Raw genomic sequence first — 21,839 nt, forward strand, 5'->3', positions numbered from 1 at the left:
TCCACAATGTATATATATATAAAAGAAACCTTTATTACTTAAATTAATGAACAGGAAAATACTGTACATAGTTTACTGAGGTGAAATAAACAGCTCATGTTAACATCTAAGACAAATGCTGGGTGGAATGCAAATGTTCAACCGACAAATTGCTAAACTGTCATCACTGTGTAAATTATACCTCTGTGCATTAAAACTGCTGATAGTTTACTGTATCAACCATAGATATTACATTATGATATCTAGTATTTTCTAGTGCTTCATTAATTGCTATCACTTCTTGCAGTTGAATTACATGGATATCAACTTTTTCCCCACAAAATACTGTATATATACACAGTCCATCCAACTAATTTACACTTAAAACAGTTTGAAAATGTTGAGTTACAGTAAATCAAGCAATGAATCATTTATTAACAAAGGCTTTGTTTGATGCAAAATAAACGGCCGGTCGATGCTTCTTGTGTAACTGTTGGACTCAGTTGCAGTCTCCTCTACAAACTAGATCCGACTGGAATATTCTAGACATTTTGTTGGAAATAAGATTTTGAAATAAACTGTAGGGTAAACTGTACTTTTGAGTCCATTACCTTGTCAGAAAGTGGCTCCATTTTGAGATCAATACCCTGCATCTGGAGTCTTTTCTTGTATAAGGGAACCCAGATTTACTGAGTTTATGGATCTCTTCTTGTTTCTTTGCATTTTCAGCCTGCAGGCTTCAGAATTGGCTGAAACTGAATTAGCCCGTGAAGAGATTTGGTTTGTGTAGTTGTACATGCAGGAAGTCTCTGTTAGTACATGCTTTGGGTGGGGCTTTGATAAGGAAGGTGTAGATAAATTATTATTTGACCTTTCTGCTGGGACTGGGGGTGGCAGGCGGAAGTGTGTGATTTGTGTTGTTGCTGCTTGTTTCGGGGAAAACACATTTGCCGTGTCTGTGTCGAAAGTGCTGCAGACAGCATTACATGATGCGGTTGAAGATTGGGAGGACGGAAACATGACCTCACAACGGTTTTGAGGATTTGTCTTTATCTTGACGCTAGGGGTTAAATTCCAGCTTTTAGGGTCAATGAGTTTTCTCTCCTGCTCTTTGTGGAGGACAGTCAGGGAGAAGCTCCGCCTCGGCAGATCTGGTGCTGGGTTTCTTCTTAGCTCCATGCAGCTCCGGCTCCTAGCAATGGTTCCACTGTGAAGATGACCTTTTGCTGGGCTTAGGAGACTTAAGCTGTGCTTAGGCCTTAGTGGTGGTGAGATACATGACCGGCATCCAGGTTTACTTTGGAGTGAAGTCTTATTAGAGCTGATGGTCAGGGTTTGGGGGAGGGCAGGGTACTCTGGGGACGGGAGGTGGCTTGACTCAAAACCGGAGGAGGACCTGCTCATGGACGAAGATGTCTTTTTGTCCCTTCCTGAAATAAACAAGTGAAGTGTGTGCAGATCATGCAGATGCTGTGACATGTATTTGACTTAAACAGAACAACAGCAGAGCGCTTAGTGTTGGAAAAGAGTGGCCATTGTGAAAAGGATGCCCAAGAAAAGAACATAACAAAATCTAAATGTGTGCAACAAATGAATGATGAATGAAAGAAAGGAAGCAAGCCGTCAAGTCTGGTAAAGCATGGAGCAATTTATTCCTCACGCTCAACCATGACAGAAGCACACTTCAGAAAATGCTGAGACTTCAGACCTACCACATTTCTGTCAGAAGTGTTAGAATGAGTTTAACTTCAACCTTTAACTGTGTTAAACCATTTCAAAGGTTGTCCTAAGTCTGCATTTTAGTGCATTTACAATTATACAAAATGCCATATTTTAACAAGTAGAATTACTATTTAGTAAATATTTTAATTCTTCTGCATTATGCAGTTTTTTTAGGCACATAATAAAATATTGTGCAACATTATATTTTACTGTACTAAAAAAATATACACACAAACAGCAAAATCTTGAGAGAAATACACTGTACAAGTGTGGCTGATCGGACATCGTTCTCTAACCACTGGACCTTTTGACGTTCACAAGAACCCTCATTTACAGTAAGCACAACTCTTCACATTTTGACAATTTTTAGACTTAAGCCAAACCAAATACACAATAAGAATGATGTAGCTATGAATAAAGCAAGCATTCGCCGTAAAAATGTACCGCAATTACTGAGAAAGATTTTTTTTTTTAACTACGTAAATCTTGTCACACGTCGGTTCAACAGTCACCATCCAGCAAATGCAAAAACCACCACACAACTCACAACTGCAGATCTATTTGTGAGTAGACATGCAAGCTGCTCCACATATAGTTTGTTCAAGGGTGTGAAAAATGTCTTTAGGTCAGTTTAACATGAAGTAAGTGAACTTTCTAGTCCCATAATAACAGAGAAACTTGTGTTATTCCATTTTGAATATCATACAGATACTGTAATGCTTGTAAAGAAAGGCAATGTCAGTTCTCAAAAGCCCTTAACAGACGAAAAAAAGTGACTGCAAAAGAGTTGGATTCAATGATGCAGAAAAAGAAGAAAGTATGACTTGAAGAAGAAGATGCTTGAAAAAAAAAAAAGCACCAGAAGTAATAGTGACGATAGAGTCTTTTCAGAAGAGCATGAAAACTGAATTTGGTGGCTTGGAATGCTCGAGCATCAAGAAGGACTGAAGACCACACAAGTCTTTCTAGTGAAGGATGAGGCAGAAGAGGGCAGAAGGACAGTGTTCACAGGCGACTCAGGCTGTCATTACCGTTCTCCAGGTTCTCGGAACTCTCGTAGCAGCCCGAGTCTCGCGGGGAGTCTCCCGTGAGTCCACGCCTGTCCAGGAGCAGCTTCTCCTGTGAGCCTCCAGACTGACTGCCTCGCTCCGGGTCGCTGCTTCCTGCAATGCACAACACCACCAACAGGGGGCAGACAGTCACATCTTATGATCTCAAGTAGGGCTGGGCAATAGATTAACATTATATCAATATATGAGGCTAGATATAATCTTACATTTTGGATATATTAATATGACAAGTGTTTTAAAGGTTACATCACAGTAAAGCGATGTAATTTTCTGAACTTAGCAGACTGTTTCAGATGTTCTATTATTTGCCTTTACCCGCTTAGTCATTATATCCCCAATACCAATGATTATTTATCAAAAATCTCATTGTGTAACTATTTTGTGAAAGCACCAATAGTCAACCCTACAATATTGCTGAAATATCAATATTGAGGTATTTGGTCAAAAATATAGTGATATTTGATTTTCTTCATATAGCCCAATTCTAATCTCAGGTAACTGCTAGGGAACTTTGCATGTGTCTATACATGGATTGCTTTTGGAGATAGCACCCACAAACGGACAGATTCTTTTAAATTGTGGACTGGAAATAATTCAATCAAGACATCCCAACTGTGACATTATTCGTGATAGTAGGGGAAGGAGTTTCAAAATCAGCTGCACTGACACAAAAACAGCAGTAACAAGTTGAAACTAACCTTCATAGATACTGTATATCACAGACATATACAGTATATTTATAGTAACCTCTAAGTGGCCCTCTTTGCATGATTGTCTGTAATCTATCCTTTTCCTTAAGTGATGGTTATTTTATCATAAAGGAGAATTCAACCCTTTGTATCCTTCAACATCTCAACCTTGTATAAATATTAGTAAATTTGACAAATATGTCTCTTTGACCCGTCCTCGACTACATTTGTGTGTTCCTTGTGTAGTGCTCAGGTGAGATATAACAGCCTGTGGATTACCTGACCCACCATCATACTCCTGCAGCAGCTCCACAGCGGTGAGCAGCACAGCTCTGTGCTGGGGGTCTCTGATGTTCAGCTCGTCCAGGTCCTCCTCCTCTAGCAGTTTGAATGTGTCCAGATCCTCATAGCCGTTAAAAAGGAAGGTGGGGAGATGCTCCTGTGGAGAGGATGGATGATGCACACACATATCAATACAAATCTATGGAAGAAATTAATTTGACCATGCACAATTTTAGAACTGCAAACAGTATTTTGACCTGTAGATGAGAAGTAAGCATGTTATAGTACAAGTTTCTACATCTTGTTGTAACTCAAAGATTCAGCATTCGGTAGGTTTCTCCAATTTGTCAAACTGCAAATGTTGAAAAGGAACAGTTTGACATTTTGGGACATATACTTTTGTGTTGAAAGTTAGATGAGAAGAACAATACCAGTAGCATGTCTGGATAGTAAATATGAGGCTAGAGCCAGCAGATGATTAGCTTAGCGCCTGGTCAAGAAACTGTTGAGTCTGTGGATTTTGTCTTACAGCGCAAGGATAGCCTTAGTTCCCCTTTGTTTCCAGCCTATATGCTTAGCTAACCGTCTCCTGGTTTGAGCTTGATATTTGGAAATACAGACAGAGTGGTATGGATCTTCTCATCTAACTCTTGGCAAGAAATTGAATACGTTTTCCTAAATGTTTCTTTAAATACAGCTAGAACCACCTTTAACCCATCTAAAATTCATACATTTGACGTATACGGAAAATCCCAGTGCTGGTTTTGTTTACAAGTCAACGTTATGCCTTTGTATCATTTGAAATCCCTCCACCTGTGTGTGTGTGACAGATTTTGATAATGTAGTAAGTTTATTACTTTGAGGTTGATGCGATCAAGGAGCTCCTCTACAGAGGTGGGTTTGGGTTGCCGGGCCTTCCTCCTCCTGCGCGTCTTTTTGGGCTTCACCACCTCTTCATTCAGGACATCTACATAAATGAACTTGAAGGTTCCAACTTTACCGTTGAGCATCCCCATCCATGTACCCATCGGAGGCTTACTAATCACATCGATGACGTCTCCACTCTGCAAGACCAGACCAATGGAATCTTTAGAGGATATCAGCTCATCTCTATGCATTACCCCTCACACATTACAATATTGCACTATTATGTTGCACACTGTTTACTTCATACATATATATATACACACACATATATATATATATATATATATATATATATATATATATATATATATATATATATATATATATATACATATATATATATATATACATACACATATACATATATATACATACACATATACATACATATACACATACATATATATATATATATATATATATATATATATATATATATATATATATATATATATATATATATATATATATATATACATACATATATATATATATATATATATATATATATATAGCCCTACTAGAGCTAATATATATTGCCCTACTAGAGCACTACGCTTGCAAAATTTAGAGCTACTTGTGGTTCTTAGAGTCTCTAAAAGTAGGATGAGAGCCAGAGCCTTCAGCTACCAGGCTCCTCTCCTGTGGAACCAGCTCCCAGTCTGGATTCGGGGGGCAGACACTGTCACCACATTTAAGAATAAACTGAAAACCCTCCTCTTTGATAAAGCGTATAGTTAGGGAGTGAGGAGATCCAGAAATGCTTGTTACTAACCTAGCTCTGGGGAGTTTACTCCCCGGAGTCCTTATGTTTCTTTTTCCCAGCATATTTCGTTGGATTAGGATGGCACCAAGATCTCGGTTGCAGCTGTCGCCGTGGTCCTGCTTCACTACACCCTGCTATGCTCTACGGTGCCCTGCTGCGTTCTGCAGAACCTGCTACATCCAGCCATGCCCTGCTGTACCACGCTACATACTGTAACGCCCTGCAGTGCCCTGCTATGACATGAACTACTACGACTACCATTTTCTAGTCACTGTTCCATTATCTTTATTGTGACTATTACTACCACTGTTCATCACATCCCCAACCGGCACCGTCAGACATCGCCTACCAAGAGCCTGGGTCTGGCCGAGGTTTCTTCCTAAAAGGGAGTTTTTCCTCGCCACTGTTGCACTAAATGCTTGCTCCTGGGGGAATTACTAGAATTGTTGGGACTTTATAAATTATAGAGTGTGGTCTAGACCTACTCTATCTGTAAAGTGTCTCGAGATAACTCTTGTTATGATTGGATACTATAAATAAAATTGAATTGAATATATATATATCTATCTATCTTTCTATTGTCTAATTTACTGGATCAACAACATTGTCATACCTTAAGTTTGAGGGAGTCTGTGTCGTAGGGACTGGGGGTGAAGTCCGTGTGAACTAGAGCGCGTCCACAGAAGGGTCCGCGGTAGGGCAGCTCATCCTCCTCCCCGTCCTCAGACTTCACACTCTCTCTGTTGCTGTTGGAGGAGTCAGTGGTGCCCACAGTCTGACCACCTACACAAACCACAAGGAGACAATAGAGCCACTTCAAGACCACAAGACTGCAAGGGTCTGTTAGCATCTGAAAAATATTTTTTATACGTCTTTTAATGTGACTGAAGTGCCAGATGTTACACAGTTATCCACACAGACCAAGTGTTTAGACTATCTCAAAAGCCATTTAATGTCCTTGAAACACTTCTCTGATAAACACCACACATCTGGTGTTCTGAGGTCAAGTGAAAACAAACACTGAGAATTATTTGCAGTACACCCAGATCTGGCACATATATACTGTAAACACACAGACTTACTCATGGAACTCTGTCCGCTGAGGGAACTCCTCAGGCTTTCCACAGACCCTCCTGGCTTCAGTTTGGGTTTCTCCAAAGAGTCAGAGTCTGTCTGAGGCGAGTTAGGGCAGCTGGATATGCGCTCTGGGCTTAACTAAGACACAGAGAAAAAAAACATTATTACCTATGCTTTAAAACATTACCTATACGGACAATCTCCAACAGTAACACTGATGGATGCTTCTGTACTGTAGTGAACTCTCCCGACAGCACATACCTGTTCAGAGAGAGAACAGTGGTATCTCTTGGATATGTGTTTTTTCATAGTTTCTCTCACAGACTTGACTTTTTTGCCCAGGGAGATACGAGATGTTGATGGAGATTTAATGGGATCTCTGACACCGTCTCCGTCGTTACTCTAATTTACATACACAAAAAGCAGAAAAAAGGCGGATAAACAAACTATTTATTTTAATTCAGTTTATAAAGATATTCAGGAAGAATGACAGTTACGTACAGGGTTATCGTTGTTAGAGATGAAGGCGTGCAATGAGCGGTTGGTCAGGTCAAATCCTCCAAAGCTACAAGCTCTCTGTGAAAAAAACAAAAAAACAAAACAGAGATGCAGGGATGTAGGTGATGTTAGTGGTTTCCTTGCAGAGTACAATGAGTTTTTAGAGCATGCATTCAATTTTCTCTAAATTGTAGCCTTTTTCCTTCTTTTTTTTTAAGATTATTTTTTGGGCATTTTTAGGCCTTTATTGATAGGACAGCTGAAGAAATGAAAGGGGAGCGAGAGGGGGAATGACATGCAGCAAAGGGCCGCAGGTCGGAGTCGAACACATGCCCGCTGCGCCGAGGAGTAAACCTCTATATATGTGCGCCCGCTCTACCAACTGCGCTATCCGGGCGCCCTTTATTTTTTTAAAGATGCAACATGGGGCATATAAGTTCCTCATAAGCAGGTCAGGTCACCACAGATCCTATGATGGGCAAATACAAATATTTTCTCAGAACCAACAACGGATTTGTGAAACTTAACAAGACTACATTTATATTTAATGGGCATCAGAACAGTTGCTAGAATAGTGCATGCAGGGCGACTTGCATAATGCTGATGATATCAGTTTGTTTTCGAACGATGTGACGATTGCAGGCTGTGTCTAGAATATATTAAAGGTCCCATGGCATGAAAATTTCACTTTATGAGGTTTTTTAACATTAATGTGAGTTCCCCCAGCCTGCCTATGGTCCCCCAGTGGCTAGAAATGGCGATAGGTGTAAACTGAGCCCTGGGTATCCTGCTCTGCCTTTGAGAAAATGAAAGCTCAGATGGGCCAATCTGGAATCTCCTCCTTATGATGTCATAAGGAGCAAGGTTACCTCCCCTTTCTCTGCTTTGCCAGCCCAGAGAATTTGGCCCACCCATGAGAAAGAGAGAGACATCATGGCTTGAAAACAAGCAAAGTGGCAGTTGGTCAAGGCCACAATTGAATTTTGGGAAAGAGACTTCAGATACAGTATTAGGGGACCACTAAGGCCTATATAAAAGAGACTTCAGATACAGTATTAGGGGACCACTAAGGCCTATATAAAAGAGACTTCAGATACAGTATTAGGGGACCACTAAGGCCTATATAAAAGAGACTTCAGATACAGTATTAGGGGACCACTAAGGTCTATATGAAAGCATCCAAAGAGCATCATGTCATGGGACCTTTAATTCTGAACAGTAGCCTTAGAAATGCTCCACTTGCCAAATAACAATCTCAACAATCTCTCAACAATCTCTCCTATGTACTCACCCCATGATGGCTGAGCGGGCTGAGGATCCGGTTACGGAGCTCTCCATCAGTCACTGAGCGAGCGATTTTGGGTTCCTCATCATTGCAACCCTCCATCTCAGAAAAGGAAGAGCCACTGCCTTCACCTGCCTCCCTCACCTCCCCCGCTACACTCGTCTCCTGATGAATCGGGCTTTCACTAGACTTGCTGAAGGGCCGGAATATTTTCTGGCTGCTGCAGGTGTCCAGGCTGCTGGAGGAGGGGGAGGTGGTCAGGCTGTTGGAGTCCCTGTCGTATGTGAGCTGTTCCTGCAGAGCCGAAGCCAGGGAGTCCACGGGGCAAACGGCAAGTTTCTTCTGCACACCTGAGTACAGGGAGGTGCTGGCATCTTCAAAAGGAAGACCATCTGTCATTAGGCTCTCTGGCGGGTAAAAGGAGGGGAACGGAGAAGGTAAAACACAAGACAATCTCAACAAAATTAAGTAAAATGTAATGAAATCCTCAAGTTTAAGATTTTTCTACAAATACGGTTGGATTTTTATAAAATATCGGAAATCAGCTAGACATGATATCCACTGCAGATCAGTTCACTAAAATCTTTGATGAATTAACAATGGTTTTTGTCTGTTAAATAATTCTTCGTATAAAAAGGTGAAAATGATCTTTGAGCTTTCAGAGATCATTGAATGGAATGATGATGCACATGCTGCCAATTCAACTGGGGACAACACTTGAATGTTTTTGTTTTTTTTATGATGTATTGCAGTGTTCCATAGTCTACAAGCTGTTTTAGGGGCATTCCCAGCATGCCAACTGTCATATGTGCTGAAAAAACATGTTGGAAAACAAAGAAATAACATATTCTTCAAAACATTTATTCACAAAGCCTACACAACTAGAGAAAACTGACGTTAAATACCGTTATTGCGGCACATATTCTTAGTCAAACAGTAATTAGACTGAGCACAATTACTGATATTGTCTCTAGACTCTCTCTCTCTAGTCACATTCAGCATTGAGGTGTTCCATTTCCTCTTACTACACAGTATAATCTTGCTGTAAACACCTACTGGTTTTTAAAACTTGGCTGCACATACAGAAACATACATTTTACTTGAATTAAAAAGGCAACTTCTCTAACACTTTTCATCCAATTGTGTTAGAGAATGGAATTGTGGGACAGTGAAAAGGTAGACAATTGGGCTTTATGAGATAAAGTCGGATAGTGGTTTTAGTACCATCTGTTCCAGGCCTCTTTGACTCGTCAATTCTGATCAGTTTCTTCTTCACCTTCCGGGTTGAGTTGACCAGTTTATGGAGTCTCCTGAATGTCACAGATTCCTCTTGTTCGTTGTCTGACAGGTCACAAGGCAGCTGATGGGAGGGACCAAAACATTTCATCTTACCACAGAGCTTTGCAGTTACGGTAAAATAAGACTATGGGTCTGTTTACAGCAGATTGGTACCAGTTGCAAGGCCAAATATTTTGGATATGAAAGGAGATATCACTTTCACTGTCTTTATACTCAGATGTAGTGTGTGAGCTCACACATTACAAGGTACGTTTTAACAATTGTTCACCACTTGTATGAAATAAAAAAAAAGTATTTAAGCTGTGTACATGCTGCAGATGCTGCTGCAGAAACCTGCTGAGCCTTCTGTAGAAACGACTTGGAGCTTAATATAAATATGTGGTAGGAAACCACAGTGAAGACACTGAAGCCCATGTATACAGCTGTCCCATATGCTCTGCGTCACAGCACACACAAGAAAAAGGCTTTCTATTCAGGGGAAAAATAAAAGCTAGCTGCTTGGAAATCACCTTAACCACAATATGAATTGATGGTTAGTGAAAAAGTCAGTTGTACATTAGAAGACTCTTGACACAGATGTTGAGGTTTCATCTGCTGACCAAAACACGAGCATGCACATCCCAGAATAGATGTCAAAAGACAAAATGAAAGCAGATTAGCAGGTTTAAATACACAACAGCAATTTAATGCAAGTAGAGATGCGGTAACATTAACAAAGAAACAACAGAGAAGGGTGTGACAGACGTCCAACCATCATACACAGAAAGAGAAGTGTGTACACACACACACACACACACACACACGCACACGCACGCACACACGCACACACACACACAGCAAAGATAAATAGTCAGGCCATCCAGATGAATCTGAAAAATGTGCCCTGAACCCCCTAATCACCCCACCCATGCATAAAAGAGCTGTGGCCTGCATAACAGGGCCCTGTGCTGAATCCAGCCGCTCACTACAGCACAATAGGGGGTTAGCGCTTTGACAGGGATGAATAGAAGTCCGCCCAGTACCCTGCAGTTGGGAGAGGGCCCTGAGCTGAAGGGCTTTAGTGGGGCCCCGGTTCATCGCCAGGACAGGGACAGAGGGAAAGAGAGAGGCGCTGTCAACAGCTCAGCAGCCTTGGCACTGGTAGATCAGAGGCCCTCATGCACAACACACTGCCTGAAGGTGTGATTCAGCATTATAAATCCACTAAGATGCCCTCAGACTGGGAGCTTAGAGACTTACGTTGCAGTTGAATGACTCATTTGTGGTGGGACTGGAGGGATCGGTCCACTCTATGGGATCGGACCTGCACGTCTGTCTGTTTTGTACTTCAAACTCCTTCAACTGTGGGAAAAGATGACCCTGTTAGCACATGCTGCAGAGCTAGAGAACCAGCTGATAAGTTATTTACCCTTGAACAGCTGGCACACACAAAGGGGGGATAAAACCATGTTGTGACCACATGCCTACATCAGAATGTTATTTCTTTCACGAAGATGAAAATGCTGTTAACTTTGTCAGGCAACAATTGACTCGAAAGATCACTTTCAGTTTTTTTTTTTTAATGCATTCAGATTTGCCCACTGATTTTGCAACTTGATCAACCATTTTGCAATCTGTTCAATCAAACAAACTCTTAACGTTGAGCAAAATGAGAAAAACACAGCAGCTGCAACTTTCACGTCAGTAAAGTGGAGAACTTTGGGATGCATGAGATCATACCCGTGCCAGGGCTTCCTCTATAGAGATCATATTCTCCTTCACCATCATCATCAGCTGGATACGCTCTTCGTCACTCATGGTGATTTCACTGGCCACAAAACCAACGTCATCACCTGTCAAGTAAAAGAGATGTCAGCTGACAGAACTAAACACAACTGAGTGCTTTAAGTAGGCCTTTTATTAAAATACATCCTGAGTGTCAAATAACAAAAAGATGTGCATGTGTCATTGAGTACTCCTACATGGATCATTTCCTTTATCGTGTTATTGACTTTACATACCTTTTGAAATCTGACGCAACACTCCTTTCTGTGACTTTCGAAAACTCTGCCAAATAGACTTGCTCTTTCTCTTTCCGTCCCATTTTCCTATACAGTACAACGACTCAGTTTAATTTAGTGCAGAGAAGAAGAAAAAAGATCTAAAAAACGGGCATCACAACAAAAGTAAACAGAAATATCCAAACTGTAGGTAAACAATAACCCCAGCAATTGCACTGAATTTCCAAACAAAGTATTAGGTTATGCCCAAAATTACAATAGTCTCATAATACAAACATAAAGGCAATTTTCTGTTTAAAATGGCTGTGAAAATCAATCAGAATGTACTTACAGTACAATGAAGCATTAAGTATTTGATGCATGTAATTAAGATTTATATACAATAGAGGTGCAACGATGAATCCATTAGTTGTCAACTATTAAATTAATCGCCAACTATTTTGATAATCGATTAATTGTCTGAGCCATTTTTTTTATAAAAAAAATAAGATTTCTCTGATTCCAGCTTGTTAAATGTGAATATCTTCTAGTTTCTTCTCTCCTTTGTGACAGTAAACTGAATATCTTTGAGTTTTGGACAAAACAAGACATTTGAGGATGTCCTCTTAGGCTTTGGGAAACATTTTTCACCATGTTTTGACATTTTTATAGATCAAACAACTAATCGATTAATCGAGAAAATAATCGACAGATTAATCGACTATGAAAATAATCGTTAGTTGCAGCCCTAATATACAATTTCAACTTACCTCCTGATCCGTCATCAGAGCTAGATTTGTGCACAGGAAACCTGGAAATCAAGCAAAAATATTTACTTCATTTGAAGAGTTCAAATAGAGAGTAAAAGCCCTGAATAGACCAGTACCTGTTTTCCAAAGTCATTTTCTTCATTTTTCCTGCTATCCCACCATCTCAATTAACATGTTTTTCTATCCTCTTGCGTCAGATTTAAAAAATTAAAAAATAAAGAAAAACTCACAGAAGCGCACTATCCTTCATGACACTAGCATCTTAGTGAAGGGAAATCAAAGTAGTCAAAACAGATGAAAAAGACTGGCTGCTCTTGGCTGATGATCAGAGGTCAGTGCTCTACGGCCATCGCAGGAACAATAGATCCTTTTTCATGTCCACTCAGGGTTTTACAGCAGCAGCGCTAACGTGACCTCTGCATTCCCCGCACACTTTCACCCTCCCTCTTTCTCTCTCTGTCTCTATCTCTTCATCTCTCTGAGCTGCTTGTTGTGTACAGCTCTCTCTCTCTCTCTCTCTCCCTCCCCCCTCTCTCTCTCTCTCTCTCTCTCTCCCTCCCTCCCTCCCTCTCTCTGTTGACACTTGATGGTGGTGTTGGATCAGGATAGGAGTTTGTAGATCAGACCTGTCTTTTCTGTTTTGTAAATTTATTATAATATATACTGTTCATGTTTGGTTAAATAACTATCATATCCTAATTCTAACGCTTGGATTTGATTTTTACTGACACTGAAAAGATGTGGTTTGTCACCTTGTCTTAAGCAGCGGTTTATCCACCTAGAAAATGTTCTTACTCTGGTTTTCAGTAAAGACCTAGTCACTGTCTCTAACCTATACACTGAATATTTTGTTTGCATGATCAAATCTTGAACATTGCCAAATAAAATCAAGTGTAAAACATGAAGTGTAAAAAATATCTGTATTGGTTGTCAAAAAAAAAAGATTTTTCTTTTTTGTATATATACCAATCCACACAGTACACCACGGTGTTCAAACTCTATTCAGGGTTATAGAGTGAGACATCAACACAGTTTTCCCCAGCTAAATTCTACAGTAAATCTACAGAACGTGGGAGACACAAAAATGTGAAATATTTTGGCATGAAAATGGATAACTTCAAACGAAATGTGTTATTTGTGTAGCTGTTAATCATAGTAACAAGCTTCACATGCTCCCATTTACCACAGTAAATAATGACATTACAGTAAGACACCAAATGCACAGTGATAACAAGAACACTTTCCTATAATAAAAAAAACTCTTGATTTAATGGGGAATCAAAAGGACAATACACAGAAGGACTAACTAAACCTTATCAGATATTGATGAAAAAATAAGTGCTCAAAAACTTAGTGTAGAAATAATAGTATTAGTCATTAAAATGTGTTACTGATAACTGATAGCTATCAGCTTCCTCCAGCATCATTATACTTGTCCCACTAGTGGGCAGTGTGGATTTCCTGTGAATCCTGGGTTTCTGTCCAGTATTCTCAATAACACAGGCCTGTTCCTTGCTATAATAAAATCCTTACAAAATGTGGATTTTGCTCAATTTTCAAGGTCCTGTCTCTTTAACAAGATTGATCAAATCCATATGTTGCTTTATCATTAGTCATCACCCAATTCATCATCTCCAGCTTTAGACAAAATATGACTAATCTTTGAAATACCTCAAAAAGAAACAATGGAGGGAAGGAAGGAAGTTTATAGGTGACACAGAAATGCTTCATAAATGTGACTGGAGGGCACCAGGAAACGAAGGAAAGGCTTGTGTCCACAGGCTGACAAAGAGATAATACAGGAAGAGAAATCGCAGTTCAGCTTCCAAAAGTGATACGACTTATATTATAATAAATGATAATAGGGTAGTCTGTTAAGCCACAACACTACACATTATCCGGATACAATAATAGTTCCAGCCATAGTTATTATTATCTATTAAAGAATTTACTGGTGCTTAAAATTCTTCCCTTGAATCACATGTCCTGTTCTTACTGAGGCTTCACCCCAGATCCTCCCCTAGTCAAGGATGCCAAGCCTTTCTGGTGGATTTTCAACTTTCTTTAAAACAGAAATTATAATTAGGAATTTCTCTTTTACCTTCTCTCAGTCTCTGGGGTGGACGTGGTAGTGCTGAGTCCAAGGGATTCCTTAGGGAGAAGGAAAAAAGTGTCAGTTTAAATACATACAGTGGCAAGGCTTCAACTTACTGAACTATGTTTTTAAAGGTCAAATTTTGAGTTATAGTTTAATTTTTGGAGCAACAGGTAATTTAAGAGGATGGCATTTTCCTTTATAGGAAAGTAAAAAAAAAAAAAAAAAAGTAGCAGACAAACTAGCTTTTTAAGACTGCATTTGAGGAGTAACAAAAGAGGAATTTCAGGTATTTATTTATTTGTAATTTGTTGCACTTTTGAAATACAGATCTTGTAATGTGGTGGCAACAAAACCCACATACTGTATGCCCCTCTACTCGTCACATTTGACCATATTTCAGGATCTATTCCCTAACATTCAAAGACCGTCTCAGGGCCAGCTCTCTGCATCACAGTCAGTCCAATGTTACTTTTTAGTCTAACATTTTGGTTTTGCTCAGGATAATCAAGACGAGGCAATTCCATGGCCTCTTATCAGCCCGTCTGCTGACGCACATGGGAGGAAGTTGCCTTCTCTGGGGGACTGACACACTCAAGAGCTGGACACTCACCTGGATCTGAGAGCGGAGCTGCAGTGATGTGGCCACTGAGTCAACTGTTCCCTGAAATACAGAGGAGTAAATTATAGTGTCATCATAATGCAGAAATAGAAATCGGCCAACCCACATTATGGTATAACACCAGTAAACAGTTTTTTGTCCTCTGCAATTGCTGCACTACCAACAACTAGGTGGTTGAACATATCTGTATTTCATAAGCTATTCAAATGTAACTTTTATTTAGAACGTCAATAAATGTGACAAAACGGCATGTTTTCATCCGTACTCCAGAGGCAGATTATATGATATATAAGGGTAAAAGAAAATCGTCAAAACACAACTAGAGAACATTAACAGTCACTTTCTCGAGACTTAAATGAGAGAATACCCTGGCTAAACAAATGAGATATAACATGTTCATTCGTGAGTTTTTGAGGTGCCGGTAAGCAGATTTGGTCACCTTCTGTTCTGACAGAGCTAGGCTAGCGGTGTTGTCCCGTTTCAGTCTTTTATGCTAAACTTGTGTCAATCTTCTCATCTAACTCTCACAATGGGAAACTGAACTTAAAAGACAACAAAAGAAACCCCCCCCCCAATAATTTAATGCTGAGATATCAGATTGTTTTTTGTTTTTTTTGATGAGCCAAGGTCTTAACTGATAAGAAAAAGACTGATAAGACTGTTTACCATCTCTACATCTTGCACTACTTTACGTTTCCGTAGCTCCTCCATCCTTTCACACACGTCACTGAGGGAGGTTCCGTAATACTGAGAATACTCCTGAGCCAGGTCATCAAGGTTCCCCACCGAGCCATCCTGAAAGAGATAAAGAGGCATTCAAGTACTGACACAGATTTGACCACAGACCAGAAAAGGAAAAGGACACCCCGCAGAGGTTCAGCGAGATGCCAAACAGCAGGCAAACACTGTAAACACTGACCACGGTCATGATTAAAGCCATTGTTGTAAGCTTTATTACAGTCACCAGCAAAACAAACAGCCAGGAAACACAGAGATAAAGCACCAGGAGTGTAAAAGTATCTGAGACATCCAGCTGTGATGTTGCCTCTGTCTTCACCAGCCTGCTGTCTTCCTGCCCAGCGACCCCTTCCACCTCCTGAGCCCTGACCCCCCCGACTGACGCAGCTATGACTCTTTCACTCCGCTCTCTAACAATTCATCAGGACGACTCAAGAGGCCACGGTTCAGTCTACCGTAAATCATAAGAAGTCACAGTCGGATGATTCTTTGTCCTGACACAGAGCAAAACCTCCGGGATGTAACCCCTTTTAGTTTCCTACAATTATGCTACCTGGAATAATGTTCCTCTTTTTTTTTTTATACGTGGGAAGAATAAATAATTTCAGAGATTTTTTTTGCTGAGTTTTCAGACCTAGTGACCTTTGGGACCACAATCAACACTCGGGGCTGGTTTCCTTGTCAGGGGATTAACCCGATTAAAATAAAGAGGCATTTTAAACCACAGAACTCAAACTGTCAGACACATTGGTTTATTTGGTCTATTTCTCTGAAGACCAATTCAAGTATTTATTGACAGGAGCAACCTAAGCACCTAATAACTTTGCTGATTATACTTTGTTGACTGTCTAAATAAAGTACAGAAGCCTGTGTAATGATAAGAATTATATTCAATTGCAACACATTTTAATTAGCAAAATGTTTTTTGGGAGGAAAACAAAATGCTGCCTGAATTTCGTGTGATATCAGCATAGTAGACCAATTGTTCAGAGTGACATGCAAAATGTTTGGGTTTTCAGCTGATGCTGCATGTTCAGAACATTCTCTTCTTTAAAAAAAAAAAAAAAACAATATATGTGATGATTAGAGTATGGTTACACCTGTTATTAGTATGTTCTGCTGCTGTGTGAATGAATAACAACTTCTGTCATGCATTTAGTGCAGAGCAGTGAGACAGCTTGACACATTCATGACTTATACAAATAACTAAAGATAATATGACAAATAAAATATAAAAAGACAACATGTGAGAAGATAGTTCCTCATCACACCTAGTCATGAGTTAAGACTGGGCAGACGACTACAAGCTGTGTCTGATAATAGTCATCCACTACGTCCTTAAACAGTTTCACGCATGGTTATTATTATTATTAAGCTTCACCCATGCCATACCCTGAAGGTATGCAAACGCTGAAAACGGTCCTCTGCAGTGAAAAGTAATACTGTGGGCTCACTTGTCTCGTGGCATGACAGAGTGTGACTGGCTCAACTGTCCAGAAAAAAAGAGCCATTCATTTGGTAAATGACATGCCCCCGGGTCGAAATGGCATGAAAATCTGGCTGCTTTTCATACAGTCAAGAAGCGAGGCTGAGGCACTGTGCCTGGCTGCAGTCGCTCTTCTGCCTCAGACTGCCACTGAGCCACATAAACAGCCTTATTGTGACACACACACAGCCACATGATATTGCATCGCCCTGAGTGCTTATAAGAAACGGTGTGTATACATCCCCGTTACAGATGAATGTAAACAGTTCCATTCTCATGCCGACAATTCTTACAAAATGGGAGTTTAGAGGAAAATATTCCGGTGTGCTTTACAATTCTCTCCGTTTCCTAATTAATGGTCTCTGAGCCAAAACTGCAGCATGAGACATCAACCACAAAGGCTTGAAAAGGAGAGTGTGGTGTCACATTTCTCAGGCTCTGAGCATCTCATAGGCAGACAAAAGATCCACGTGCCCCCAGGGCCCAGAGTGTCTAATGAGTGTTTTTACAGTTCCTCTGTCTTGTCTCACCCTTTCAGGCAAGCAGACCTGGTCACAAAGTATCAGCAAATAACTTCATAATAAACTATCAATTTATCATGCTTTGAGACAGAGATGTTAAAATACAGTCTTGCTACATAAGTCAAAACCAAGAGTATCAGGGCATTTTAACAAGACCATAACGCATCATTTTCTATGATTGATAACTTTGATAAGTTAAGTAAACTCCATTTTAGGCTTAGTAAAACACAACTGACTGAAAAGTGTGTTGTTTACATCCAAATTGACGTACTTCTTTTGAAAAAGATGTATCCCATGTTAAATAAATGACTCTAGAAAGGTAGTATGGTGATGAGTTAGACCTATGCTTACCCTGTGTATGTATTTCTATTTGTTTGTTCTTTTTGTTTCCGTTTCTTCTGCTCATGTGTTATCACTCCTGTTTTTTTATTTAGTGACATCACAGTTTTTCTTGACTCTGTTTCAATAAAAATGCAATAAAAATGTGAATGCCAAAAAAAAGACTAGAAATCCTCATCAGAGGGTGCCATGTCCTAAACATCACTGACTATAATAGACTATTGAGGTCTTAAACAGGGTATTGAGGGATGTTTCAAAAGAACAAGCACGAGAACAAGCACTGACTTGTTTAAGCTTTTTCTACTAGATGAAAGTCTCTATTAACCGACTGAGCAAACAGGGAAAGATGCACACACAGCAGTAAGTTGTCTTTTGAAACAATGCTATGTACTGTACATTGAATTTTTCCCCAATTAATCTACAGGAAGCTACCAGCTCTAACCATAGGGCCACATTCCAGTACAAACACAAAAATACACTCACCACAAACAGGCATCTGGCTGCCAACAGTATCTACCCAGCACTAGTTGCTCTTCAGTTCCACCACACAGCTGTAAGGGAAAGGCACCGTTTTGAAAGTGAACTCAGTTCAGTGAGTGGAGGACAATACATCCTGCAGTGAAGGGGAGGGGTGTCCGGCACGCATAAATCAGAGGGAGTTTGGTTGAGGGGAGGTTGGGGGAGTTGCAACCACATGTGACGCTGTTGCTGCTGGGTGGGGCGCTCTACTCTCTCCAGCTGTGGCCTACAGGGACTGGTTGACTCACATGTTCAAATAAACCACCACCTCGCAGTGTGTGAGAGTATGCCTGCATGTCTGCAGTGGAGTGATGGGTCAGACTTTAGAAGAAATGTTTAATATTGGTCAGATATGTCTCCCTCTGCTGATATGGAGGTTTCTGTCTGACCAGTGTTATACAACTCTGTAAACATGTAATTGTTTTGTTTATGGTCTAACAAACATGTTAAATGCTAGGGGAGGGACAAAATATCGATACGGCAATATATCGTTGTCCTTCGTGCGATACAAAAATCGATACGCTGGCGCCAAATGGTGATATTTTAATTGATCAAATATAGCGCTCTAAATAGATTTCCCTGCTCCCAGCAGCTGCTCCTCGAGATGGCGTTTAACACATGAATGAGGGAAACTTGAACATAAGTTAACTAGCCAAAGAGGACGAGGTTTTCAACGGGATGGTGGACAGCAGTTTGAGGAAAATAACAGATGCCCCGGCCATGTTTCAGTCCAAAGTCTGGACCCATAGTTGCTCCCATAGTTCTGTAATTTTAATTTACAGACTAAAAATGTGTGCTTGCAGAATTGTGTCGTTTTCTAACAGTGACTTGCAGTGAATAAAGTGAGAAAAACTGCACTTAACCTTTTCACGGGCATTTGGTATTCATAGTTAGACCAATATTGTGATGTATCATTATAGGATTGTCTAGCAATATATTGATAATCGCAGAATTGCTGTATTGTGCTATTATCGGTATCGTATATCATATCCTGTGATTTCCACCCCCATTAAATGGTTTTTCTTCCTTTCTTTTTTCATTACCGTTTGTCAGCTTACAGTCTTCTGCTACATTTGTGGGCACATTGCAATACTGCCTCTTGATGTGTTATTGCCACCGACTGTCCTTCAGTGGAATACAGTGACTGTGGCAAAACTGTGTATCGCTTTGCTAGTGTGCTTGAGCGCATGCGTGTCCTCGCGGACCTACTTGTAAAACATTGTTCCATAGCGCAACTACTGGTTAAAAACTCAACAGAGTACCTTTAAAGTTTCCCTACCATTGGATCCTTGTGCAGGGTCATCCTGCTTTAAGGAATCTCATTAGTTTGCCGTTTAAAATAGTTTTTTATTCCCAGATGCGCTTACAGAGGATTCTAACACATTCTGGGAACAACAATGCACCACTATTTAAAAAAAAAATACTTACAACAGCTCTTCATTTACCTGTCAAGTTGATATGTGGGTCTATATCAATGAATGACTGAATGAATGGAAACATGTGCCTACATTGTAAGTGTGACACAAAAAAAACATGGGCATACAACATCAGGCGCTAGATACCTATATACACCAGCAGGTGGCAGCAAATATTAACTCTACACCAATATTTTTCAGTTACTTACTGAGGTGTCATTGATAGTGAGATGAAATTGGACCCATTAAAGTGGAAACTAAATATTTCCTCTCAACTTTAACAAAGAGTAGTGTTGTGAAAACGTTCTCCGTGCACTAACAAACTACTAACTATTAGAATCAACTTGCAACTGAGTCTTGGAGTAAAAGTGTAAGATGTAGAAGAAGCATGATGATGTGTCCTCCTCTGCTCACTGTTGTAGTGTGTCCACATATCAAAAAAAGCATCTTCATTTAATATTTTCTTCTCCTTTTATAACAGATTAAGGTATACACCTACAAAGAACAACAAAGGAGGGGGGAAATGGCCTTACCGAACCTTCTACATTACTATTGGGCATGCAATATACAGAAAATCCTAGGATGGAGGGCACACAGTCAGGGAGATAGGGCACCAAGCTGGGTTAGGATGGAAAACAATTTCACTCCAGCCAACTCCCTTGCCACTGCACACCCGAAGTCTGCTACAAAGATGAAGATTAACAATCCAGTTGTAATTCATTCTCTCAGGATTTGGACTAAATTTAGAAAACATTTTAACTCACACGGCATCTCATTCAGGGCACCACTACTGCATAATCACTTGTTTACACCCTCAAAGCTCAACCTAGCTTTCAGAGGTTGGCATTCAAATGGCATCTGCTACATACAAGACCTTTACATAGATGGGGTATTTGCCTCTTTCATCTAGCTCTCAGAAACATTTAACCTTAAGACCTCTGACCATTTCCGCTATCTTCAGATAAGACATTTTGTTCAACATAGTTATCAAGCTTTTCCCCATTTGGTAACCCCAACACCACTGGATGAATTACTGGCCATAGCAATGCCACATAGAGGCGCCATCTCCCTCATTTACACCTTCATAAGCGGCATAAACCCACAGACAGTAGCTAACATAAGAGCATTTTGGGAGGAGGACCTGGGCTCCAGCTTCTCAGATGATGAATGGAGCAAAATTCTGAGACTGGTGCACGTTTCTTCACCATGCTCCAGACATGGCTTGCTACAATTTAAAATTGTTCACAGATTGCATATTTCCAGGGTGAAACTGGCAAAACTGTTCCCCTCTCTAGATCCGCTATGCAAAAAATGTCAAAGTTCTCCAGCTAGCTTAATACACATGTACTGGGCCTGCCCTTGCTTACAAACATTCTGGGAGGCGGTATATACATCACTTAGGGATGCTTTAGGCATTGCTATTGAAATCCATCCAGTCACGGCCCTATTTGGGACCAAGTTTGTTAACTCCCACTCCCGGTGGTCAGGAAAATCTCACACAGTGGTGACATTTACAACTTTACTAGCCCAACATCTTATCCTGCTGAATTGGAAAGGCCCAAAATCTCCATCCCACACCAGGTGGCTTAAAGACGTCATGTACCATTTAAAGTTAGAAAAGATGAAATACTCACTCAGAGGAAACGTGAGAGAATTCTATTCTACCTGGGGATCTTTCATGGACTATTTTGATGAGGTTTCTGCAGTGGACTGGGAAGAGGTGTAGTGCTACCTTGAGGATAACTAAATGACTTGCCTGTA

The 21,839-nt window shown here is 40.2% G+C and overlaps 1 protein-coding gene across 3 annotated transcripts; it reads right to left on the minus strand.

Moving 5' to 3' along the window:
- Positions 1-11: 11 nt before the first annotated feature.
- On the minus strand, positions 12-18,743 carry sash1b (SAM and SH3 domain containing 1b). Of its 3 annotated transcripts, none has more exons than XM_078277628.1 (18): positions 18,628-18,743; positions 15,727-15,855; positions 15,052-15,102; positions 14,445-14,494; positions 12,344-12,384; positions 11,595-11,681; positions 11,314-11,426; positions 10,834-10,935; positions 9,520-9,655; positions 8,302-8,702; positions 7,014-7,088; positions 6,774-6,914; positions 6,518-6,650; positions 6,049-6,218; positions 4,600-4,806; positions 3,740-3,899; positions 2,733-2,864; positions 12-1,409 (listed from the first exon to the last, which is right to left on the minus strand). In XM_078277628.1, exons 2-18 carry the CDS (start codon positions 15,769-15,771, stop codon positions 619-621), a joined length of 2,835 nt encoding a protein of 944 aa, XP_078133754.1. In that variant the 5' UTR covers positions 15,772-15,855; positions 18,628-18,743; the 3' UTR covers positions 12-618. The 3 variants fall into 3 exon arrangements, with proteins under 3 accessions (XP_078133754.1, XP_078133755.1, XP_078133757.1); XM_078277629.1 differs by having other exon boundaries at positions 3,749-3,899; positions 18,628-18,742; XM_078277631.1 differs by lacking the exons at positions 14,445-14,494; positions 15,052-15,102; positions 15,727-15,855; positions 18,628-18,743 and adding an exon at positions 12,460-12,799.
- Positions 18,744-21,839: the final 3,096 nt, after the last annotated feature.

This window comes from Sander vitreus, chromosome 20 (genome assembly GCF_031162955.1).
Source record: "Sander vitreus isolate 19-12246 chromosome 20, sanVit1, whole genome shotgun sequence".
NCBI lineage: Eukaryota > Metazoa > Chordata > Actinopteri > Perciformes > Percidae > Sander > Sander vitreus.